We start from the raw sequence: 22,304 nt of genomic DNA, 5'->3' as shown, positions 1-22,304 counted from the left end.
TGTCACTGCCAGGAACTATTGATTGAAGGAAAGCTGATGTTCACTTAATGAGTGACACTTTGTTATCATACTGTCAGAACCCAACCAATGCTATTAGTTCTGTTTCCCGACAGGTATCGGCAGGTTGGGGTAATCCACCCAAAGGGGACACAACATCATCCCGGGAGTCTGGGTGTATGTGAAAAAGTTGCATAAAGAACCTTTGGGTGCCAAGTGGGAGGGACCTTATCAAGTGTTATTGACCACCCAGGCAGCTGTTAAAGTCCAAGGAAAGAAAGCCTGGATCCACGCTTCACACGTTAAACGAGCACCCGTAACTGAAGCTGAAATCTAATAAGGACAATTACTTTTTGCCAAAATGTATACATTTACTGTATTACTGATTGAAGGTATCCTAGGCATAGACCTACTTCTTACTAGCCGACCCTCTGCACCAAAGGGAAATAGTAGGGTAGCAAGGGAATTACATGTAAATGCCTTTTTATATATGTCATACATTTATGCCAAACAAGGTAACATTTCTAGTTGTTGGGTGTGTGCGCATATTCCTATTTACTCAAAGGGAGGGATTCCCTTGAGGCCAGTTCCCTTGAATATCTCGGAAATGGCTGAGTGGATAATTAATCAAAACAAAACAGGCAAGGCGTTTCAGGATCAGGAAAATTGAGCACGTAAATGGAAGTCAGAGGTTACAATCTGACTACCTTTGAAGGGGGATACCAACCGTGCTACAATAATTCCAAACGGCCCCCATTTTTTGTTATCACTAATACAACAGGAATAGGAAGACCGGGGGAATCGGTCTGTCTGATTAGAAACATCAAAGGAGGCCAAAATATGGGGTATAGTAACTGCTCCCGGAATTATAATATAATCAAACCACGGAACCATCCGAACTGGGCCGATGTGGGAGTTTTTAACGTAACGGGGATTCTGAATAAAACAGATGGAAAAGCCTGGACAGGCCCCGGAGTGTTGCTGACAAAGAAACAGCTAACCTTCATTGCCTATAATGGCACCTATTGGGTGTGTGGCCACAAGGCCTACCCTTGGCTGCCCCAGAATTGGAAGGGATCCTGCTAATTTAGCCTACATTGTGCCTTATATGTATCATATAAAGTCACTGTCGGAACATTTACACCGTCCTAAGAGAGCTATCACAGAAACCGAGAGGTTCTTTGCCATTCTGATCCCCAGGTATGGGACCGCCAGACTGGCAAGGGAATCCATTAACATGGCATCTGTTGTGGAACGGGTAGCCAATGATACCTCAGAGGCCCTAGTTAAAATCAAGGCAGAAATGGTAGCAATCCGCACAGTAGCCCTACAGAATAGACTGGCCCTTGATTACATCCTGGCTGAAAAGGGAGGTACTTGCGCCCTACTCGGAACTGAGTGTTGCACGTATATCCCAGATAGCTCCGAAGAAATTACCCACTTAGCGGAGCATATCCAAAAGGAGGTAGAAAAACTTAAGCAACCCCCATCATTCACTTTGTGGAGTGGAGCCACTGAATGGCTAGGTTCAATAGGAACTTCATTGGTGGAAGTTTTAATTCTATTTGTTGTAATTATTTTACTTTTATATTGTTTTTTTATGTTGATTAAATGTTGTTGCAACCAGGCGGCTGTAGCTGCTGTCCCGCAGGTGAGACACCTTGCAGGTCCCAGCAGACCATCTGTACGTGGCACAGGGGTATGTTATGCTTAAGGGAAGGTTGTTTACTGGCTGAATTAAGATATTGATTTGGATTAAATTGGAATAAGGTTAATCAACCTACGAAAACCAGACTTCCATTGTGGCCACGATGGAACTCGGGTTGGTGTAAATTTGTGTGGAAGCTACTAGTCCGGACATGTGGTGAAACACATCAACAAATTTTAGAAGGAAACTCTAACATGTAGGAAATTATTTTTTAGGATGTTTAACCAGTGATACCTGATCTTTTATGATTCATTTTGTGAAAGAATCAAAGGGGGGATTGATAGAGAATTCAAGCTCTGCAGCCTGGCTACAGTTTTGAAAAAAACACAGACCACATTGCATTAAGTCATCAATCCACTTGACATGTTAGGACCTTGGGTAGCGAGCCAATTAAAGGTTAACAGACTATCAAATGAGCCAATAAGGTCAAAGAAGGTGAGTTCTTTTCTGTAAATTGAACCAGGTATAAGTACAGCCATTTTGACCATGTGGTCTCAGAAGGACAAAGGCCTGGCTTAAAGCCAGAAGCTTGTTGCTCCTGGCAGAATAAAGTTACATTAAAACGTCAACCGGAGTTCGTATTTCATTGGAAATTAAGAGATCTAACAATTATTAAGGGGCTTGACAAGGTGGATGCAGAGAGGATGTTTCCACTGATGGGGGAGACTAGAACTAGAGGGCATGATCTTAGAATAAGGGGCTGCCCATTTAAAACAGAGATGAGGAGAAATTTCTTCTCTGAGAGTTGTGGATCTGTGGAATTCACTGCCTCAGAGAGCTGTGGAAGCTGGGCCACTGAATATATTTTAGACAGAGATTGACAGTTTCTTAGCTGATAAGGGATTAAGTGGTTATGGGGCGCAGGCAGGGAAGTGGATCTGAGTCCATGATCGGATCAGCCATGATCGTATTAAATGGTGGAGCAGGCTCGAGGGGCCGTATGGCCTATTCCTGCTCCTATTTCTTATGTTCTTATGAATGTGCAGACAAAGGGGTTTGGCTGGTTAGGGAATAATTCTAATGATTAAAAATAAGCAAACTCTTGTATCGAGCATTTCCTGGTGATATCTGAAGGTTCCAAGATTGACACTTACGAGGAAGGAGCAGAGGAATATGAAGGAGACGAAGTAGAAATAAGCAATGTCGGTGCCACAGCTGGTCTCCTTGCTCCCCTCGCACTTCTTTCCACTCAGGCAAGCAAGCATGATCTCCTGCCACGACTCCCCCGTTGCACTCCTGCAACAAGCACACAGACTCTGTCAGTATGGGGTAAAACATTGGGCACTGGTGAGAGACACTGGGCACTTGGGAGAGACACTGGGCAGAGACACTTGGCACTGGGGAGAGACACTGGGCACTGGGGAGAGACACTGAGCACTGGGGAAAGACATTGGGCACCTGGGAGAGAGACACTGGGCACCTGGGAGAGGGACACTGGGCACTGGGGAGGGACACCGGGCTCTGGGGAGGGACACTTTGCACTGGGGAGGGAAACTGGCCATTTGGGGAGGGACACTGAGCACTGGGAAGGGACACTGGGAACCGGGGAGAGACACTGAGCACTGGGGAGTGGCACTGGGCACTGGGGAGTGACACTGGGCACTGGGAAGGGACACTGAGCACTGGGGAGGGACACTGGGTACTGGGGAGTGACACTGGGCACTGGGGAGAGAGACTGGGCACTGGGGAGAGAGACTCATCACTGGGGAGAGACACTGGACACTGGGGAGAGACACTGGACACTGGGGAGAGAAACTGGGCACCTGGGAGGAACACTGGCCAGAGTCACTGGGCACTGGCGAGCGACACTGGACACTGGGGAGAGTCACTGGGCGCTGGAGAGGGACACTGGGCACTGGGGAGAGATAATGGGCACCTGGGAGCGACACTGACAGGGACACTGGGCACTGGGAATGGACACCGGGCACTGGGGAGGGACACTGGACACAGTGGAGGGAAACTGTGCACTGGGAAGGGACACTGGGCACTGGGGAGAGTCAGTGGGCACCTGAGGGGGGAAAACTGGGCACTGGGGAGCGAGACTGTGCACTGGGGAGCGAGACTGTGCACTGGGGAGAGAGACTGGGCACCGGGGAGGGACACTGGGCACCGGGGAGGGACACTGGGCACCGGGGAGGGAAACTTGGCATTGGGGAGTGACACTGCACACTGGGGAGAGACACTGGGAACACTGGGGAGAGACACTGGGCACTGGGGAGGGTCACTGGGAAGAGTCATTGGGCACCTGGGAAGGACACTGGTCACCGGGGAGGGACACTGGGCACTGGGTTGGGACACCGGGCACTGGGGAGAGAGACTGGGCACTGGGGATGGACACTGGGCACCGGGGAGGTACACTGGGCACCGGGGAGGGAAACTGGGCACCAGGGAGAGACACTGGGCACTGAGGAGAGACACTGGGCACTGGCGAGGGACATTACACTAGGCACTGGCGAGGGACATTGGCCACTGGGGAGGGACATTGGCCACTGGGGAGGGATACTGGGCTCTGGGGAGGGACACTGGTCACTGAGGAGGGACACTGGGCACTGGGTTGGGACACCGGGCACTGGGGAGAGAGACTGGGCACTGGGGATGGACACTGGGCACCGGGGAGGTACGCTGGGCACCGGGGAGGGACACAGGGCACTGGGGAGGGACACTGGGCACTGGCGAGGGACACTGGGCACCGGGGAGAGACACTGGGCACTGGGGAGGGACACTGGGCTCTGGGGAGGGACACTGGGCACTGGGGAGGGAAACTGATAATTTGGGGAGGGACACTGAGCACTGGGAAGGGACACTGTGAACCGGGGAGAGACACTGAGCACTGGGGAGTGGTTCTGGGCACTGGGGAGTGACACTGGGCACTGAGAAGGGACACTGAGCACTGGGGAGGGACACTGGGTACTGGGGAGGGACACTGGGCACTGGGGAGAGAGACTGGGCTCTGGGGAGAGAGACTCTTCACTGGGGAGAGACACTGGACACTGGGGAGAGACACTGGACACTGGGGAGAGAAACTGGGCACCTGGGAGGAACCCTGGGCAGAGTCACTGGGCACTGGCGAGCGACACTGGGCACTGGGGAGAGTCACTGGGCGCTGGAGAGGGACACTGGGCACTGGGGAGAGACACTGGGCACCTGGGAGGGACACTGGACAGGGACACTGGGCACTGGTAATTGACACCGGGCACTGGGGAGGGACACTGGACACAGTGGAGGGAAACTGTGCACTGGGAAGGGACACTGGGCACTGGGGAGAGACACTGGGCACTGGGGAGAGTCAGTGGGCACCTGAGGGGGGAACTGGGCACTGGGGAGCGGGACTGTGCACTGGGAAGGGACACTGGGCACTGGGGAAGGACACTGGGCACCGGGGAGGGTCGCTGGGCACTGGGGAGGAACGCTGGGCACTGGGAAGGGACACTGGGAGGGGCACTGGGCACTGGGGAGAGACACTGGACACTGGGGAGAGAAACTGGGCACCTGGGAGGAACACTGGGCAGAGTCACTGGGCGCTGGCGAGCGACACTGGACACTGGGGAGAGTCACTGGGCGCTGGAGAGGGACACTGGGGAGAGATAATGAGCACCTGGGAGGGACACTGACAGGGACACTGGGCACTGGGAATGGACACCGGGCACTGGGGAGGGACACTGGACACAGTGGAGGGAAACTGTGCACTGGGAAGGGACACTGGGCACTGGGGAGAGTCAGTGGGCACCTGAGGGGGGAAAACTGGGCACTGGGGAGCGAGACTGTGCACTGGGGAGAGAGACTGGGCACCGGGGAGGGACACTGGGCACCGGGGAGGGACACTGGGCACCGGGGAGGGAAACTTGGCATTGGGGAGTGACACTGCACACTGGGGAGAGACACTGGGCACACTGGGGAGAGACACTGGGCACTGGGGAGGGTCACTGGGAAGAGTCATTGGGCACCTGGGAAGGACACTGGTCACTGGGGAGGGACACTGGGCACTGGGTTGGGACACCGGGCACTGGGGAGAGAGACTGGGCACCGGGGAGGTACACTGGGCACCGGGGAGGGAAACTGGGCACCAGGGAGAGACACTGGGCACTGAGGAGAGACACTGGGCACTGGCGAGGGACATTACACTAGGCACTGGCGAGGGACATTGGCCACTGGGGAGGGACATTGGCCACTGGGGAGGGACACTGGGCTCTGGGGAGGGACACTGGTCACTAAGGAGGGACACTGGGCACTGGGTTGGGACACCCGGCACTGGGGAGAGAGACTGGGCACTGGGGATGGACACTGGGCACCGGGGAGGTACACAGGGCACTGGGGAGGGACACTGGGCACTGGGGAGGGACACTGGGCACTGGCGAGGGACACTGGGCACCGGGGAGAGACACTGGGCACTGGGGAGGGACACTGGGCTCTGGGGAGGGACACTGGGCACTGGGGAGGGAAACTGACAATTTGGGGAGGGACACTGAGCACTGGGAAGGGACACTGGGAACCGGGGAGAGACACTGAGCACTGGGGAGTGGCACTGGGCACTGGGGAGTGACATTGGGCACTGGGAAGGGACACTGAGCACTGGGGAGGGACACTGGGTACTGGGGAGGGACACTGGGCACTGGGGAGAGAGACTGGGCTCTGGGGAGAGAGACTCTTCACTGGGGAGAGACACTGGGCACTGGGGAGAGACACTGGACACTGGGGAGAGAAACTGGGCACCTGGGAGGAACCCTGAGCAGAGTCACTGGGCACTGGCGAGCGACACTGGGCACTGGGGAGAGTCACTGGGCGCTGGAGAGGGACACTGGGCACTGGGGAGAGACACTGGGCACCTGGGAGGGACACTGGACAGGGACACCGGGCAGTGGTAATTGACACCGGGCACTGGGGAGGGACACTGGACACAGTGGAGGGAAACTGTGCACTGGGAAGGGACACTGGGCACTGGGGAGAGACACTGGGCACTGGGGAGAGTCAGTGGGTACCCGAGGGGGGAACTGGGCACTGGGGAGCGGGACTGTGCACTGGGGAGGGACACTGGGCACTGGGGAAGGACACTGGGCACCGGGGAGGGTCGCTGGACACTGGGGAGGGACGCTGGGCACTGGGAAGGGACACTGGGAGGGACACTGGGCACTGGCGAGGGACACTGTGCACCGGGGAGAGACACTGGGCACTGGGGAGGGGCACTGGGCACCGGGGAGAAACACTGGGCACCGGGGAGAAACACTGGGCACCGGGGGGAGACACTGGACATGGGGGAGTGACGCTGGACACTGGGGAGAGAGACCCAGGCACTGGGGAGAGACACTAGGCACTGGGGAGAGGGACTGGGCACTTGGGAGAGTCACTGGGCACTGGTGAGGGACACTAGGCTTTGGGTTGGGACACTGGGCACCGAGTAGGGACACTGGGCACCGGGGAAGGGCACTAGACATCGGGGAGGGACACTGGGCACTGGGGAGGGACAATGGGCACTGGGGAGGGACAATGGGCACTGGGGAGGGACAATGGACACTGGGGAGGCACACTGGGCACTGGAGAGAGAGACACTGCTCACCTGGGAGAGACACACTGGGCACGGGGCACCTGGGATGGACACTGGGCAATGGGGAGAGACACTGAACACTGGGGAGAGACACTGGCCACTGGGGAGGGAAACTAGGGCACTGGGAGAGATACTGGCCACTGGGGAGGGACATTGGGCACTGGGGAGGGACACTGGGCTCTGGGAGACACACCGGGCATTGGGGAGAGACAGCAGGCACTGTGGAGGGAAACTGGGCACTGGAAGAGATACTGGCAACTTGGGAGCGACGATGTGCACTGGGGAGGGACACTGGGCACTGCTGAGGGACACTGGGCACTGGGGAGTGACACTGCACACTGGGGAGAGACACTGGGCACTGGGGAGAGTCACTGGGAAGAGTCATTGGGCACCTGGGGAGGACACTGGTCACTGGGGAGGGACACTGGGCACTGGGTTGGGACACCGGGCACTGGGGAGAGAGACTGGGCACTGGGGATGGACACTGGGCACCGGGGAGGTACACTGGGCACCGGGGAGGGAAACTGGGCACCAGGGAGAGGCACTGGGCACCGGGGAGGGACACGAGGCACTGGGGAGGGACACTGGGCACCTGGGAGAGACACTGGGCACCTGGGAGGGACACTGGGCACTGGGGAGGGAAACTGGCAATTTGGGGAGGGACACTGAGCACTGGGAAGGGACACTGGGAACCGGGGAGAGACACTGAGCACTGGGGAGTGGCACTGGGCACTGGGAAGGGACACTGAGCAATGGGAAGGGACACTGAGCACTGGGGAGGGACACTGGGTACTGGAGAGGGACACTGGGCACTGGGGAGAGAGACTGGGCTCTGGGGAGAGAGACTCATCACTGGGGAGATACACTGGACACTGGGGAGAGACACTGGACACTGGGGAGAGAAACTGGGCACCTGGGAGGAACACTGGGTAGAGTCACTGGGCACTGGCGAGCGACACTGGGCACTGGGGAGAGTCACTGGGCGCTGGAGAGGGACACTGGGCACTGGGGAGAGACACTGGGCACCTGGGAGGGACACTGGACAGGGGCACTGGTAATTGACACCGGGCACTGGGGAGGGACACTGGACACAGTGGAGGGAAACTGTGCACTGGGAAGGGACACTGGGCACTGGGGAGAGACACGGGGCACTGTGGAGAGTCAGTGGGCACCTGAGGGGGGAACTGGGCACTGGGGAGTGAGACTGTGCACTGGGGAGGGACACTGGGCACTGGGGAAGGACACTGGGCACCGGGGAGGGTCGCTGGGCACTGTGGAGGGACGCTGGGCACTGGGCACTGGGAAGGGACACTGGGAGGGACACTGGGCACTGGCGAGGGACACTGTGCACCGGGGAGAGACACTGGGCACTGGGGAGGGACACTGGGCACCGGGGAGAAACACTGGGCACCGGGGAGAAACACTGGGCACCGGGGGGAGACACTGGACATGGGGGAGTGACGCTGGACACTGGGGAGAGAGACCCAGGCACTGGGGAGAGACACTAGGCACTGGGGAGAGGGACTGGGCACTTGGGAGAGTCACTGGGCACTGGTGAGGGACACTAGGCTTTGGGTTGGGACACTGGGCACCGAGTAGGGACACTGGGCACCGGGGAAGGACACTAGACACCGGGGAAGGACACTAGACATCGGGGAGGGACACTGGCCACTGGGGAGGGACATTGGGCACTGGGGAGGGACACTGGGCACTGGGAGACACACTGGGCATTGGGGAGAGACAGCAGGCACTGTGGAGGGAAACTGGGCACTGGAAGAGATACTGGCGACTTGGGAGTGACGATGTGCACTGGGGAGGGACACTGGGCACTGCTGAGGGACACTGGGCACTGGGGAGTGACATTGCACACTGGGGAGAGTCACTGGGCACTGGGGAGAGTCACTGGGAAGAGTCATTGGGCACCTGGGGAGGACACTGGTCACTGGGGAGGGACACTGGGCACTGGGTTGGGACACCGGGCACTGGGGAGAGAGACCGGGCACTGGGGAGAGAGACTGGGCACTGGGGATGGACACTGGGCACCGGGGAGGTACACTGGGCACCGGGGAGGGAAACTGGGCACCAGGGAGTGGCACTGGGCACCGGGGAGGAACACGAGTCACTGGGGAGGGACACTGGGCACCGGGGAGAGACACTGGGAACCTGGGAGAGACACTGGGCACTGAGGAGGGACACTGGGCACTGGCGAGGGACACTGGGCACCGGGGAGGGACACTGGGCACCGGGGAGGGACACAGGGCACCGGGGAGGGACACAGGGCACCGGGGAGGGACACAGGGCACCGGAGAGGGACACAGGGCACCGGGGAGGGACACTGGGCACCGGGGAGGGACACTGTGCACCGCGGAGGGACACTGGGCACCGGGGAGAGAAACTTGGTACTGGGGAGAGGCACTGGGCACCGGGGAGGGACACAAGGCACTGGGGAGGGAACCAGGGAGAGACTCTGGGCTCCTGGGAGAGACACTGGGCACTGGCGAGGGACATTGGCCACTGGGGAGGGACAATGGGCACCGGGTAGAGACACTGGGCACTGGGAAGTGACAATGGGCACCGGGGAGAGAAACTGGGCACTGGGGAGTGACAATGGGCACTGGGGAGAGACACTGGGCACTGGGGAGGGACACTGGGCACTGGGGAAGGACACTGGGCACCGGGGAGGGACGCTGGGCACTGGGGATGGATGCTGGGCACTGGGGAGGGACGCTGGGCACAGGGTAGGGGCACTGGGCACTGGGTAGGGACACTGAGCACTGGGTAGGGACACTGGGCACTGGGGAGGGATACCGGGCGCCGGGGAGGGACACTGGGCACTGGGGAGGGATACCGGGCGCCGGGGAGGGACACTGGGCACTGGGGAGGGACGCTGGGCATTGGGAAGGGACACTGGGAGGGACACTGGGCACTGGCGAGGGACACTGTGCACCGGGGAGAGACACTGGGCACTGGGGAGGGACACTGGGCACCGGGGAGAAACACTGGGCACCGGGGAGAAACACTGGGCACCGGGGGGAGACACTGGACATGGGGGAGTGACGCTGGACACTGGGGAGAGAGACCCAGGCACTGGGGAGAGACACTAGGCACTGGGGAGAGGGACTGGGCACTTGGGAGAGTCACTGGGCACTGGTGAGGGACACTAGGCTTTGGGTTGGGACACTGGGCACCGAGTAGGGACACTGGGCATCAGGGAAGGACACTAAACATCGGGGAGGGACACTGGGCACTGGGGAGGGACACTGGGCACTGGGGAGGGACAATGGGCACTGGGGAGGGATATTGGGCACTGGAGAGGGACACTGGGCACTGGGGAGAGAGACACTGGGCATTGGGGAGAGACAGCAGGCACTGTGGAGGGAAACTGGGCACTGGAAGAGATACTGGCGACTTGGGAGTGACGATGTGCACTGGGGAGGGACACTGGGCACTGCTGAGGGACACTGGGCACTGGGGAGTGACATTGCACACTGGGGAGAGACACTGGGCACTGGGGAGAGTCACTGGGAAGAGTCATTGGGCACCTGGGGAGGACACTGGTCACTGGGGAGGGACACTGGGCACTGGGTTGGGACACCGGGCACTGGGGAGAGAGACCGGGCACTGGGGAGAGAGACTGGGCACTGGGGATGGACACTGGGCACCGGGGAGGTACACTGGGCACCGGGGAGGGAAACTGGGCACCAGGGAGAGGCACTGGGCACCGGGGAGGGACACGAGTCACTGGGGAGGGACACTGGGCACCGGGGAGAGACACTGGGCTCCTGGGAGAGACACTGGGCACTGAGGAGGGACACTGGGCACTGGCGAGGGACATTGGCCACTGGCGAGGGACACTGGGCACCGGGGAGGGACACTGGGCACTGGGTTGGGACACCGGGCACTGGGGAGAGAGACTGGGCACTGGGGATGGACACTGGGCACCGGGGAGGTACACTGGGCACCGGGGAGGGAAACTGGGCACCAGGGAGAGACACTGGGCACTGAGGAGAGACACTGGGCACTGGCGAGGGACATTACACTAGGCACTGGCGAGGGACATTGGCCACTGGGGAGGGACATTGGCCACTGGGGAGGGATACTGGGCTCTGGGGAGGGACACTGGTCACTGAGGAGGGACACTGGGCACTGGGTTGGGACACCGGGCACTGGGGAGAGAGACTGGGCACTGGGGATGGACACTGGGCACCGGGGAGGTACGCTGGGCACCGGGGAGGGACACAGGGCACTGGGGAGGGACACTGGGCACTGGCGAGGGACACTGGGCACCGGGGAGAGACACTGGGCACTGGGGAGGGACACTGGGCTCTGGGGAGGGACACTGGGCACTGGGGAGGGAAACTGATAATTTGGGGAGGGACACTGAGCACTGGGAAGGGACACTGTGAACCGGGGAGAGACACTGAGCACTGGGGAGTGGCTCTGGGCACTGGGGAGTGACACTGGGCACTGAGAAGGGACACTGAGCACTGGGGAGGGACACTGGGTACTGGGGAGGGACACTGGGCACTGGGGAGAGAGACTGGGCTCTGGGGAGAGAGACTCTTCACTGGGGAGAGACACTGGACACTGGGGAGAGACACTGGACACTGGGGAGAGAAACTGGGCACCTGGGAGGAACCCTGGGCAGAGTCACTGGGCACTGGCGAGCGACACTGGGCACTGGGGAGAGTCACTGGGCGCTGGAGAGGGACACTGGGCACTGGGGAGAGACACTGGGCACCTGGGAGGGACACTGGACAGGGACACTGGGCACTGGTAATTGACACCGGGCACTGGGGAGGGACACTGGACACAGTGGAGGGAAACTGTGCACTGGGAAGGGACACTGGGCACTGGGGAGAGACACTGGGCACTGGGGAGAGTCAGTGGGCACCTGAGGGGGGAACTGGGCACTGGGGAGCGGGACTGTGCACTGGGAAGGGACACTGGGCACTGGGGAAGGACACTGGGCACCGGGGAGGGTCGCTGGGCACTGGGGAGGAACGCTGGGCACTGGGAAGGGACACTGGGAGGGGCACTGGGCACTGGGGAGAGACACTGGACACTGGGGAGAGAAACTGGGCACCTGGGAGGAACACTGGGCAGAGTCACTGGGCGCTGGCGAGCGACACTGGACACTGGGGAGAGTCACTGGGCGCTGGAGAGGGACACTGGGGAGAGATAATGAGCACCTGGGAGGGACACTGACAGGGACACTGGGCACTGGGAATGGACACCGGGCACTGGGGAGGGACACTGGACACAGTGGAGGGAAACTGTGCACTGGGAAGGGACACTGGGCACTGGGGAGAGTCAGTGGGCACCTGAGGGGGGAAAACTGGGCACTGGGGAGCGAGACTGTGCACTGGGGAGAGAGACTGGGCACCGGGGAGGGACACTGGGCACCGGGGAGGGACACTGGGCACCGGGGAGGGAAACTTGGCATTGGGGAGTGACACTGCACACTGGGGAGAGACACTGGGCACACTGGGGAGAGACACTGGGCACTGGGGAGGGTCACTGGGAAGAGTCATTGGGCACCTGGGAAGGACACTGGTCACTGGGGAGGGACACTGGGCACTGGGTTGGGACACCGGGCACTGGGGAGAGAGACTGGGCACCGGGGAGGTACACTGGGCACCGGGGAGGGAAACTGGGCACCAGGGAGAGACACTGGGCACTGAGGAGAGACACTGGGCACTGGCGAGGGACATTACACTAGGCACTGGCGAGGGACATTGGCCACTGGGGAGGGACATTGGCCACTGGGGAGGGACACTGGGCTCTGGGGAGGGACACTGGTCACTAAGGAGGGACACTGGGCACTGGGTTGGGACACCCGGCACTGGGGAGAGAGACTGGGCACTGGGGATGGACACTGGGCACCGGGGAGGTACACAGGGCACTGGGGAGGGACACTGGGCACTGGGGAGGGACACTGGGCACTGGCGAGGGACACTGGGCACCGGGGAGAGACACTGGGCACTGGGGAGGGACACTGGGCTCTGGGGAGGGACACTGGGCACTGGGGAGGGAAACTGACAATTTGGGGAGGGACACTGAGCACTGGGAAGGGACACTGGGAACCGGGGAGAGACACTGAGCACTGGGGAGTGGCACTGGGCACTGGGGAGTGACACTGGGCACTGGGAAGGGACACTGAGCACTGGGGAGGGACACTGGGTACTGGGGAGGGACACTGGGCACTGGGGAGAGAGACTGGGCTCTGGGGAGAGAGACTCTTCACTGGGGAGAGACACTGGGCACTGGGGAGAGACACTGGACACTGGGGAGAGAAACTGGGCACCTGGGAGGAACCCTGGGCAGAGTCACTGGGCACTGGCGAGCGACACTGGGCACTGGGGAGAGTCACTGGGCGCTGGAGAGGGACACTGGGCACTGGGGAGAGGCACTGGGCACCTGGGAGGGACACTGGACAGGGACACTGGGCACTGGTAATTGACACCGGGCACTGGGGAGGGACACTGGACACAGTGGAGGGAAACTGTGCACTGGGAAGGGACACTGGGCACTGGGGAGAGACACTGGGCACTGGGGAGAGTCAGTGGGTACCCGAGGGGGGAACTGGGCACTGGGGAGCGGGACTGTGCACTGGGGAGGGACACTGGGCACTGGGGAAGGACACTGGGCACCGGGGAGGGTCGCTGGACACTGGGGAGGGACGCTGGGCACTGGGAAGGGACACTGGGAGGGACACTGGGCACTGGCGAGGGACACTGTGCACCGGGGAGAGACACTGGGCACTGGGGAGGGGCACTGGGCACCGGGGAGAAACACTGGGCACCGGGGAGAAACACTGGGCACCGGGGGGAGACACTGGACATGGGGGAGTGACGCTGGACACTGGGGAGAGAGACCCAGGCACTGGGGAGAGACACTAGGCACTGGGGAGAGGGACTGGGCACTTGGGAGAGTCACTGGGCACTGGTGAGGGACACTAGGCTTTGGGTTGGGACACTGGGCACCGAGTAGGGACACTGGGCACCGGGGAAGGGCACTAGACATCGAGGAGGGACACTGGGCACTGGGGAGGGACAATGGGCACTGGGGAGGGACAATGGGCACTGGGGAGGGACAATGGACACTGGGGAGGCACACTGGGCACTGGAGAGAGAGACACTGCTCACCTGGGAGAGACACACTGGGCACGGGGCACCTGGGATGGACACTGGGCAATGGGGAGAGACACTGAACACTGGGGAGAGACACTGGCCACTGGGGAGGGAAACTAGGGCACTGGGAGAGATACTGGCCACTGGGGAGGGACATTGGGCACTGGGGAGGGACACTGGGCTCTGGGAGACACACCGGGCATTGGGGAGAGACAGCAGGCACTGTGGAGGGAAACTGGGCACTGGAAGAGATACTGGCAACTTGGGAGTGACGATGTGCACTGGGGAGGGACACTGGGCACTGCTGAGGGACACTGGGCACTGGGGAGTGACACTGCACACTGTGGAGAGACACTGGGCACTGGGGAGAGTCACTGGGAAGAGTCATTGGGCACCTGGGGAGGACACTGGTCACTGGGGAGGGATACTGGGCACTGGGTTGGGACACCGGGCACTGGGGAGAGAGACTGGGCACTGGGGATGGACACTGGGCACCGGGGAGGTACACTGGGCACCGGGGAGGGAAACTGGGCACCAGGGAGAGGCACTGGGCACCGGGGAGGGACACGAGGCACTGGGGAGGGACACTGGGCACCGGGGAGAGACACTGGGCACCTGGGAGGGACACTGGGCACTGGGGAGGGACACTGGCAATTTGGGGAGGAACACTGAGCACTGGGAAGGGACACTGGGAACCGGGGAGAGACACTGAGCACTGGGGAGTGGCACTGGGCACTGGGGAGTGACACTGGGCACTGGGAAGGGACACTGAGCACTGGGAAGGGACACTGGGTACTGGAGAGGGACACTGGGCACTGGGGAGAGAGACTGGGCTCTGGGGAGAGAGACTCATCACTGGGGAGAGACACTGGACACTGGGGAGAGACACTGGACACTGGGGAGAGAAACTGGGCACCTGGGAGGAACACTGGGCAGAGTCACTGGGCACTGGCGAGCGACACTGGGCACTGGGGAGAGTCACTGGGCGCTGGAGAGGGACACTGGGCACTGGGGAGAGACACTTGGCACCTGGGAGGGACACTGGACAGGGACACTGGGCACTGGTAATTGACACCGGGCACTGGGGAGGGACACTGGACACAGTGGAGGGAAACTGCGCACTGGGAAGGGACACTGGGCACTGGGGAGAGACACTGGGCACTGGGGAGAGTCAGTGGACACCTGAGGGGGGAACTGGGCACTGGGGAGCGGGACTGTGCACTGGGGAGGGACACTGTGCACTGGGGAAGGACACTGGGCACCGGGGAGGGTCGCTGGGCACTGGGGAGGGACGCTGGGCACTGGGAAGGGACACTGGGAGGGACACTGGACACTGGCGAGGGACACTGTGCACCGGGGAGAGACACTGGGCACTGGGGAGGGGCACTGGGCACCGGGGAGAAACACTGGGCACCGGGGAGAAACACTGGGCACCGGGGGGAGACACTGGACATGGGGGAGTGACGCTGGACACTGGGGAGAGCGACCCAGGCACTGGGGAGAGACACTAGGCACTGGGGAGAGGGACTGGGCACTTGGGAGAGTCACTGGGCACTGGTGAGGGACACTAGGCTTTGGGTTGGGACACTGGGCACCGAGTAGGGACACTGGGCACCGGGGAAGGGCACTAGACATCGGGGAGGGACACTGGGCACTGGGGAGGGACAATGGGCACTGGGGAGGGACAATGGGCACTGGGGAGGGACAATGGGCACTGGGGAGGCACACTGGGCACTGGGGAGAGAGACACTGCTCACCTGGTTGAGACACACTGGGCACGGGGTACCTGGGATGGACACTGGGCAATGGGGAGAGACACTGCGCACTGGGGAGAGACACTGGCCACTGGGGAGGGAAACTAGGGCACTGGGAGAGATACTGGCCACTGGGGAGGGACATTGGGCACTGGGGAGGGACACTGGGCTCTGGGAGACACACTGGGCATTGGGGAGAGACAGCAGGCACTGTGGAGGGAAACTGGGCACTGGAAGAGATACTGGCAACTTGGGAGCGACGATGTGCACTGGGGAGGGACACTGGGCACTGCTGAGGGACACTGGGCACTGGGGAGTGACACTGCACACTGGGGAGAGACACTGGGCACTGGGGAGAGTCACTGGGAAGAGTCATTGGGCACCTGGGGAGGACACTGGTCACTGGGGAGGGACACTGGGCACTGGGTTGGGACACCGGGCACTGGGGAGAGAGACTGGGCACTGGGGATGGACACTGGGCACCGGGGAGGTACACTGGGCACCGGGGAGGGAAACTGGGCACCAGGGAGAGGCACTGGGCACCGGGGAGGGACACGAGGCACTGGGGAGGGACACTGGGCACCTGGGAGAGACACTGGGCACCTGGGAGGGACACTGGGCACTGGGGAGGGAAACTGGCAATTTGGGGAGGGACACTGAGCACTGGGAAGGGACACTGGGAACCGGGGAGAGACACTGAGCACTGGGGAGTGGCACTGGGCACTGGGAAGGGACACTGAGCAATGGGAAGGGACACTGAGCACTGGGGAGGGACACTGGGTACTGGAGAGGGACACTGGGCACTGGGGAGAGAGACTGGGCTCTGGGGAGAGAGACTCATCACTGGGGAGATACACTGGACACTGGGGAGAGACACTGGACACTGGGGAGAGAAACTGGGCACCTGGGAGGAACACTGGGTAGAGTCACTGGGCACTGGCGAGCGACACTGGGCACTGGGGAGAGTCACTGGGCGCTGGAGAGGGACACTGGGCACTGGGGAGAGACACTGGGCACCTGGGAGGGACACTGGACAGGGGCACTGGTAATTGACACCGGGCACTGGGGAGGGACACTGGACACAGTGGAGGGAAACTGTGCACTGGGAAGGGACACTGGGCACTGGGGAGAGACACGGGGCACTGTGGAGAGTCAGTGGGCACCTGAGGGGGGAACTGGGCACTGGGGAGTGAGACTGTGCACTGGGGAGGGACACTGGGCACTGGGGAAGGACACTGGGCACCGGGGAGGGTCGCTGGGCACTGTGGAGGGACGCTGGGCACTGGGAAGGGACACTGGGAGGGACACTGGGCACTGGCGAGGGACACTGTGCACCGGGGAGAGACACTGGGCACTGGGGAGGGACACTGGGCACCGGGGAGAAACACTGGGCACCGGGGAGAACCACTGGGCACCGGGGGGGAGACACTGGACATGGGGGAGTGACGCTGGACACTGGGGAGAGAGACCCAGGCACTGGGGAGAGACACTAGGCACTGGGGAGAGGGACTGGGCACTTGGGAGAGTCACTGGGCACTGGTGAGGGACACTAGGCTTTGGGTTGGGACACTGGGCACCGAGTAGGGACACTGGGCACCGGGGAAGGACACTAGACACCGGGGAAGGACACTAGACATCGGGGAGGGACACTGGCCACTGGGGAGGGACATTGGGCACTGGGGAGGGACACTGGGCACTGGGAGACACACTGGGCATTGGGGAGAGACAGCAGGCACTGTGGAGGGAAACTGGGCACTGGAAGAGATACTGGCGACTTGGGAGTGACGATGTGCACTGGGGAGGGACACTGGGCACTGCTGAGGGACACTGGGCACTGGGGAGTGACATTGCACACTGGGGAGAGACACTGGGCACTGGGGAGAGTCACTGGGAAGAGTCATTGGGCACCTGGGGAGGACACTGGTCACTGGGGAGGGACACTGGGCACTGGGTTGGGACACCGGGCACTGGGGAGAGAGACCGGGCACTGGGGAGAGAGACTGGGCACTGGGGATGGACACTGGGCACCGGGGAGGTACACTGGGCACCGGGGAGGGAAACTGGGCACCAGGGAGTGGCACTGGGCACCGGGGAGGAACACGAGTCACTGGGGAGGGACACTGGGCACCGGGGAGAGACACTGGGAACCTGGGAGAGACACTGGGCACTGAGGAGGGACACTGGGCACTGGCGAGGGACACTGGGCACCGGGGAGGGACACTGGGCACCGGGGAGGGACACAGGGCACCGGGGAGGGACACAGGGCACCGGAGAGGGACACAGGGCACCGGGGAGGGACACTGGGCACCGGGGAGGGACACTGTGCACCGGGGAGGGACACTGGGCACCGGGGAGAGAAACTCGGTACTGGGGAGAGGCACTGGGCACCGGGGAGGGACACAAGGCACTGGGGAGGGAACCAGGGAGAGACTCTGGGCTCCTGGGAGAGACACTGGGCACTGGCGAGGGACATTGGCCACTGGGGAGGGACAATGGGCACCGGGTAGAGACACTGGGCACTGGGAAGTGACAATGGGCACCGGGGAGAGAAACTGGGCACTGGGGAGTGACAATGGGCACTGGGGAGAGACACTGGGCACTGGGGAGGGACACTGGGCACTGGGGAGGGACACTGGGCACATGGGAGGTATACTGGGCACTGGGGAGGGACGCTGGGCACTGGGGATGGATGCTGGGCACTGGGGAGGGACGCTGGGCACAGGGTAGGGGCACTGGGCACTGGGTAGGGACACTGAGCACTGGGTAGGGACACTGGGCACTGGGGAGTGATACCGGGCGCCGGGGAGGGACACTGGGCACTGGGGAGGGACGCTGGGCATTGGGAAGGGACACTGGGAGGGACACTGGGCACTGGCGAGGGACACTGTGCACCGGGGAGAGACACTGGGCACTGGGGAGGGACACTGGGCACCGGGGAGAAACACTGGGCACCGGGGAGAAACACTGGGCACCGGGGGGAGACACTGGACATGGGGGAGTGACGCTGGACACTGGGGAGAGAGACCCAGGCACTGGGGAGAGACACTAGGCACTGGGGAGAGGGACTGGGCACTTGGGAGAGTCACTGGGCACTGGTGAGGGACACTAGGCTTTGGGTTGGGACACTGGGCACCGAGTAGGGACACTGGGCATCAGGGAAGGACACTAAACATCGGGGAGGGACACTGGGCACTGGGGAGGGACACTGGGCACTGGGGAGGGACAATGGGCACTGGGGAGGGATATTGGGCACTGGAGAGGGACACTGGGCACTGGGGAGAGAGACACTGGGCATTGGGGAGAGACAGCAGGCACTGTGGAGGGAAACTGGGCACTGGAAGAGATACTGGCGACTTGGGAGTGACGATGTGCACTGGGGAGGGACACTGGGCACTGCTGAGGGACACTGGGCACTGGGGAGTGACATTGCACACTGGGGAGAGACACTGGGCACTGGGGAGAGTCACTGGGAAGAGTCATTGGGCACCTGGGGAGGACACTGGTCACTGGGGAGGGACACTGGGCACTGGGTTGGGACACCGGGCACTGGGGAGAGAGACCGGGCACTGGGGAGAGAGACTGGGCACTGGGGATGGACACTGGGCACCGGGGAGGTACACTGGGCACCGGGGAGGGAAACTGGGCACCAGGGAGAGGCACTGGGCACCGGGGAGGGACACGAGTCACTGGGGAGGGACACTGGGCACCGGGGAGAGACATTGGGCTCCTGGGAGAGACACTGGGCACTGAGGAGGGACACTGGGCACTGGCGAGGGACATTGGCCACTGGCGAGGGACACTGGGCACCGGGGAGGGACACTGGGCACTGGGGAGGGACACTGGGCACTGGGGAGGGACAATGGGCACTGGGGAGGGATATTGGGCACTGGGGAGGGACACTGGGCACTGGGGAGAGAGACACTGGGCATTGGGGAGAGACAGCAGGCACTGTGGAGGGAAACTGGGCACTGGAAGAGATACTGGCGACTTGGGAGTGACGATGTGCACTGGGGAGGGACACTGGGCACTGCTGAGGGACACTGGGCACTGGGGAGTGACATTGCACACTGGGGAGAGACACTGGGCACTGGGGAGAGTCACGGGGAAGAGTCATTGGGCACCTGGGGAGGACACTGGTCACTGGGGAGGGACACTGGGCACTGGGTTGGGACACCGGGCACTGGGGAGAGAGACCGGGCACTGGGGAGAGAGACTGGGCACTGGGGATGGACACTGGGCACCGGGGAGGTACACTGGGCACCGGGGAGGGAAACTGGGCACCAGGGAGAGGCACTGGGCACCGGGGAGGGACACGAGTCACTGGGGAGGGACACTGGGCACCGGGGAGAGACACTGGGCACCTGGGAGAGACACTGGGCACTGAGGAGGGACACTGGGCACTGGCGAGGGACATTGGCCACTGGCGAGGGACACTGGGCACCGGGGAGGGACACTGGGCACCGGGGAGGGACACAGGGCACCGGGGAGGGACACAGGGCACCGGAGAGGGACACAGGGCACCGGGGAGGGACACTGGGCACCGGGGAGGGACACTGTGCACCGCGGAGGGACACTGGGCACCGGGGAGAGAAACTTGGTACTGGGGAGAGGCACTGGGCACCGGGGAGGGACACAAGGCACTGGGGAGGGAACCGGGGAGAGAGACTGGGCTCCTGGGAGAGACACTGGGCACTGGCGAGGGACATTGGCCACTGGGGAGGGACAATGGGCACCGGGTAGAGACACTGGGCACTGGGAAGTGACAATGGGCACCGGGGAGAGAAACTGGGCACTGGGGACTGACAATGGGTACTGGGGAGAGACACTGGGCACTGGGGAGGGACACTGGGCACTGGGGAAGGACACTGGGCACCGGGGAGGGACGCTGGGCACTGGGGATGGATGCTGGGCACTGGGGAGGGACGCTGGGCACAGGGTAGGGGCACTGGGCACTGGGTAGGGACACTGAGCACTGGGTAGGGACACTGGGCACTGGGAAGGGATACCGGGCACCGGGGAGGGACACTGGGCACTGGGGAGGGACGCTGGGTACTGGGAAGGGACACTGGGAGGGATACTGGGCACTGGCGAGGGACACTGTGCACCGGGGAGAGACACTGGGCACTGGGGAGGGACACTGGGCACCGGGGAGAAACACTGGGCACCGGGGAGAAACACTGGGCACCGGGGGGAGACACTGGACATGGGGGAGTGACGCTGGACACTGGGGAGAGACACCCAGGCACTGGGGAGAGACACAAGGCACTGGGGAGAGGGACTGGGCACTTGGGAGAGTCACTGGGCACTGGTGAGGGACACTAGGCTTTGGGTTGGGACACTGGGCACCGAGTAGGGACACTGGGCATCAGGGAAGGACACTAGACATCGGGGAGGGACACTGGGCACTGGTGGAGGGACACTGGGCACTGGGGAGGGACAATGGGCACTGGGGAGGGATATTGGGCACTGGGGAGGCACACTGGGCACTGGGGAGAGAGACACTGCGCACCTGGGAGAGATACACTGGGCACGGGGCACCTGGGATGGACACTGGGCAATGGGGAGAGACACTGCGCACTGGGGAGGGAAACTAGGGCACTGGGAGAGATACTGGCCACTGGGGAGGGACACTGGGCACTGGGGAGGGACACTGGGCACTGGGAGACACATTGGGCATTGGGGAGAGACAGCGGGCACTGTGAAGTGAAACTGGGCACTGGAAGAGATACTGGCCACTTGGGAGTGACGATGTGCACTGGGGAGGGACACTAGGCACTGCTGAGGGACACTGGGGCACCGGGGAGCGTCACTGGGCATCTGAGAGGGACACTGGGCACTGGGGAGAATCACTGGGCAGTGGGGAGGGACACTGGCCACTAGGGAGGGAGACTGGGCACCGAGGAGGTAACTGGGCACTGGGTAGGGACAATGGCCTCTGGGGAGAATTACTGGACACTGGGGAGGGACACCGGGCACTGGGAAGAGAGACTGGGCACTGGGGAGGGACACTGGGCACAGGGGAGGTACACTGGGCACTGGGGAGGACGCTGGGCACTGGGGAGGGACACTGGGCACTGGGAAGGGACACTGGGAGGGACACTGAGCACTGGGGAGGGAAACTGTGCACTGGGGAGGGAAACTGTGCACTGGGGAGCGACACTGGGCACATGTTA

General features: G+C 62.2%; 1 protein-coding gene across 1 annotated transcript in view; it reads right to left on the bottom strand.

Annotated features, from left to right (window-relative positions):
* Positions 1–22,304, bottom strand: part of LOC139268197 (probable voltage-dependent R-type calcium channel subunit alpha-1E) — a 952,421-nt gene that overhangs the window by 42,525 nt on the left and 887,592 nt on the right. The window contains exon 10 of the mRNA XM_070886246.1: positions 2,800–2,941. Within this exon, the coding sequence (XP_070742347.1) occupies positions 2,800–2,941 (142 nt within the window). The remainder of the gene's footprint in view (positions 1–2,799; positions 2,942–22,304) is intronic.

This window comes from Pristiophorus japonicus, chromosome 8 (genome assembly GCF_044704955.1).
Source record: "Pristiophorus japonicus isolate sPriJap1 chromosome 8, sPriJap1.hap1, whole genome shotgun sequence".
In the NCBI taxonomy this organism is placed as follows: domain Eukaryota; kingdom Metazoa; phylum Chordata; class Chondrichthyes; family Pristiophoridae; genus Pristiophorus; species Pristiophorus japonicus.
Note: the sequence above shows the minus strand (reverse complement) of the source record. Positions and strands in the feature narration are given on the sequence as shown.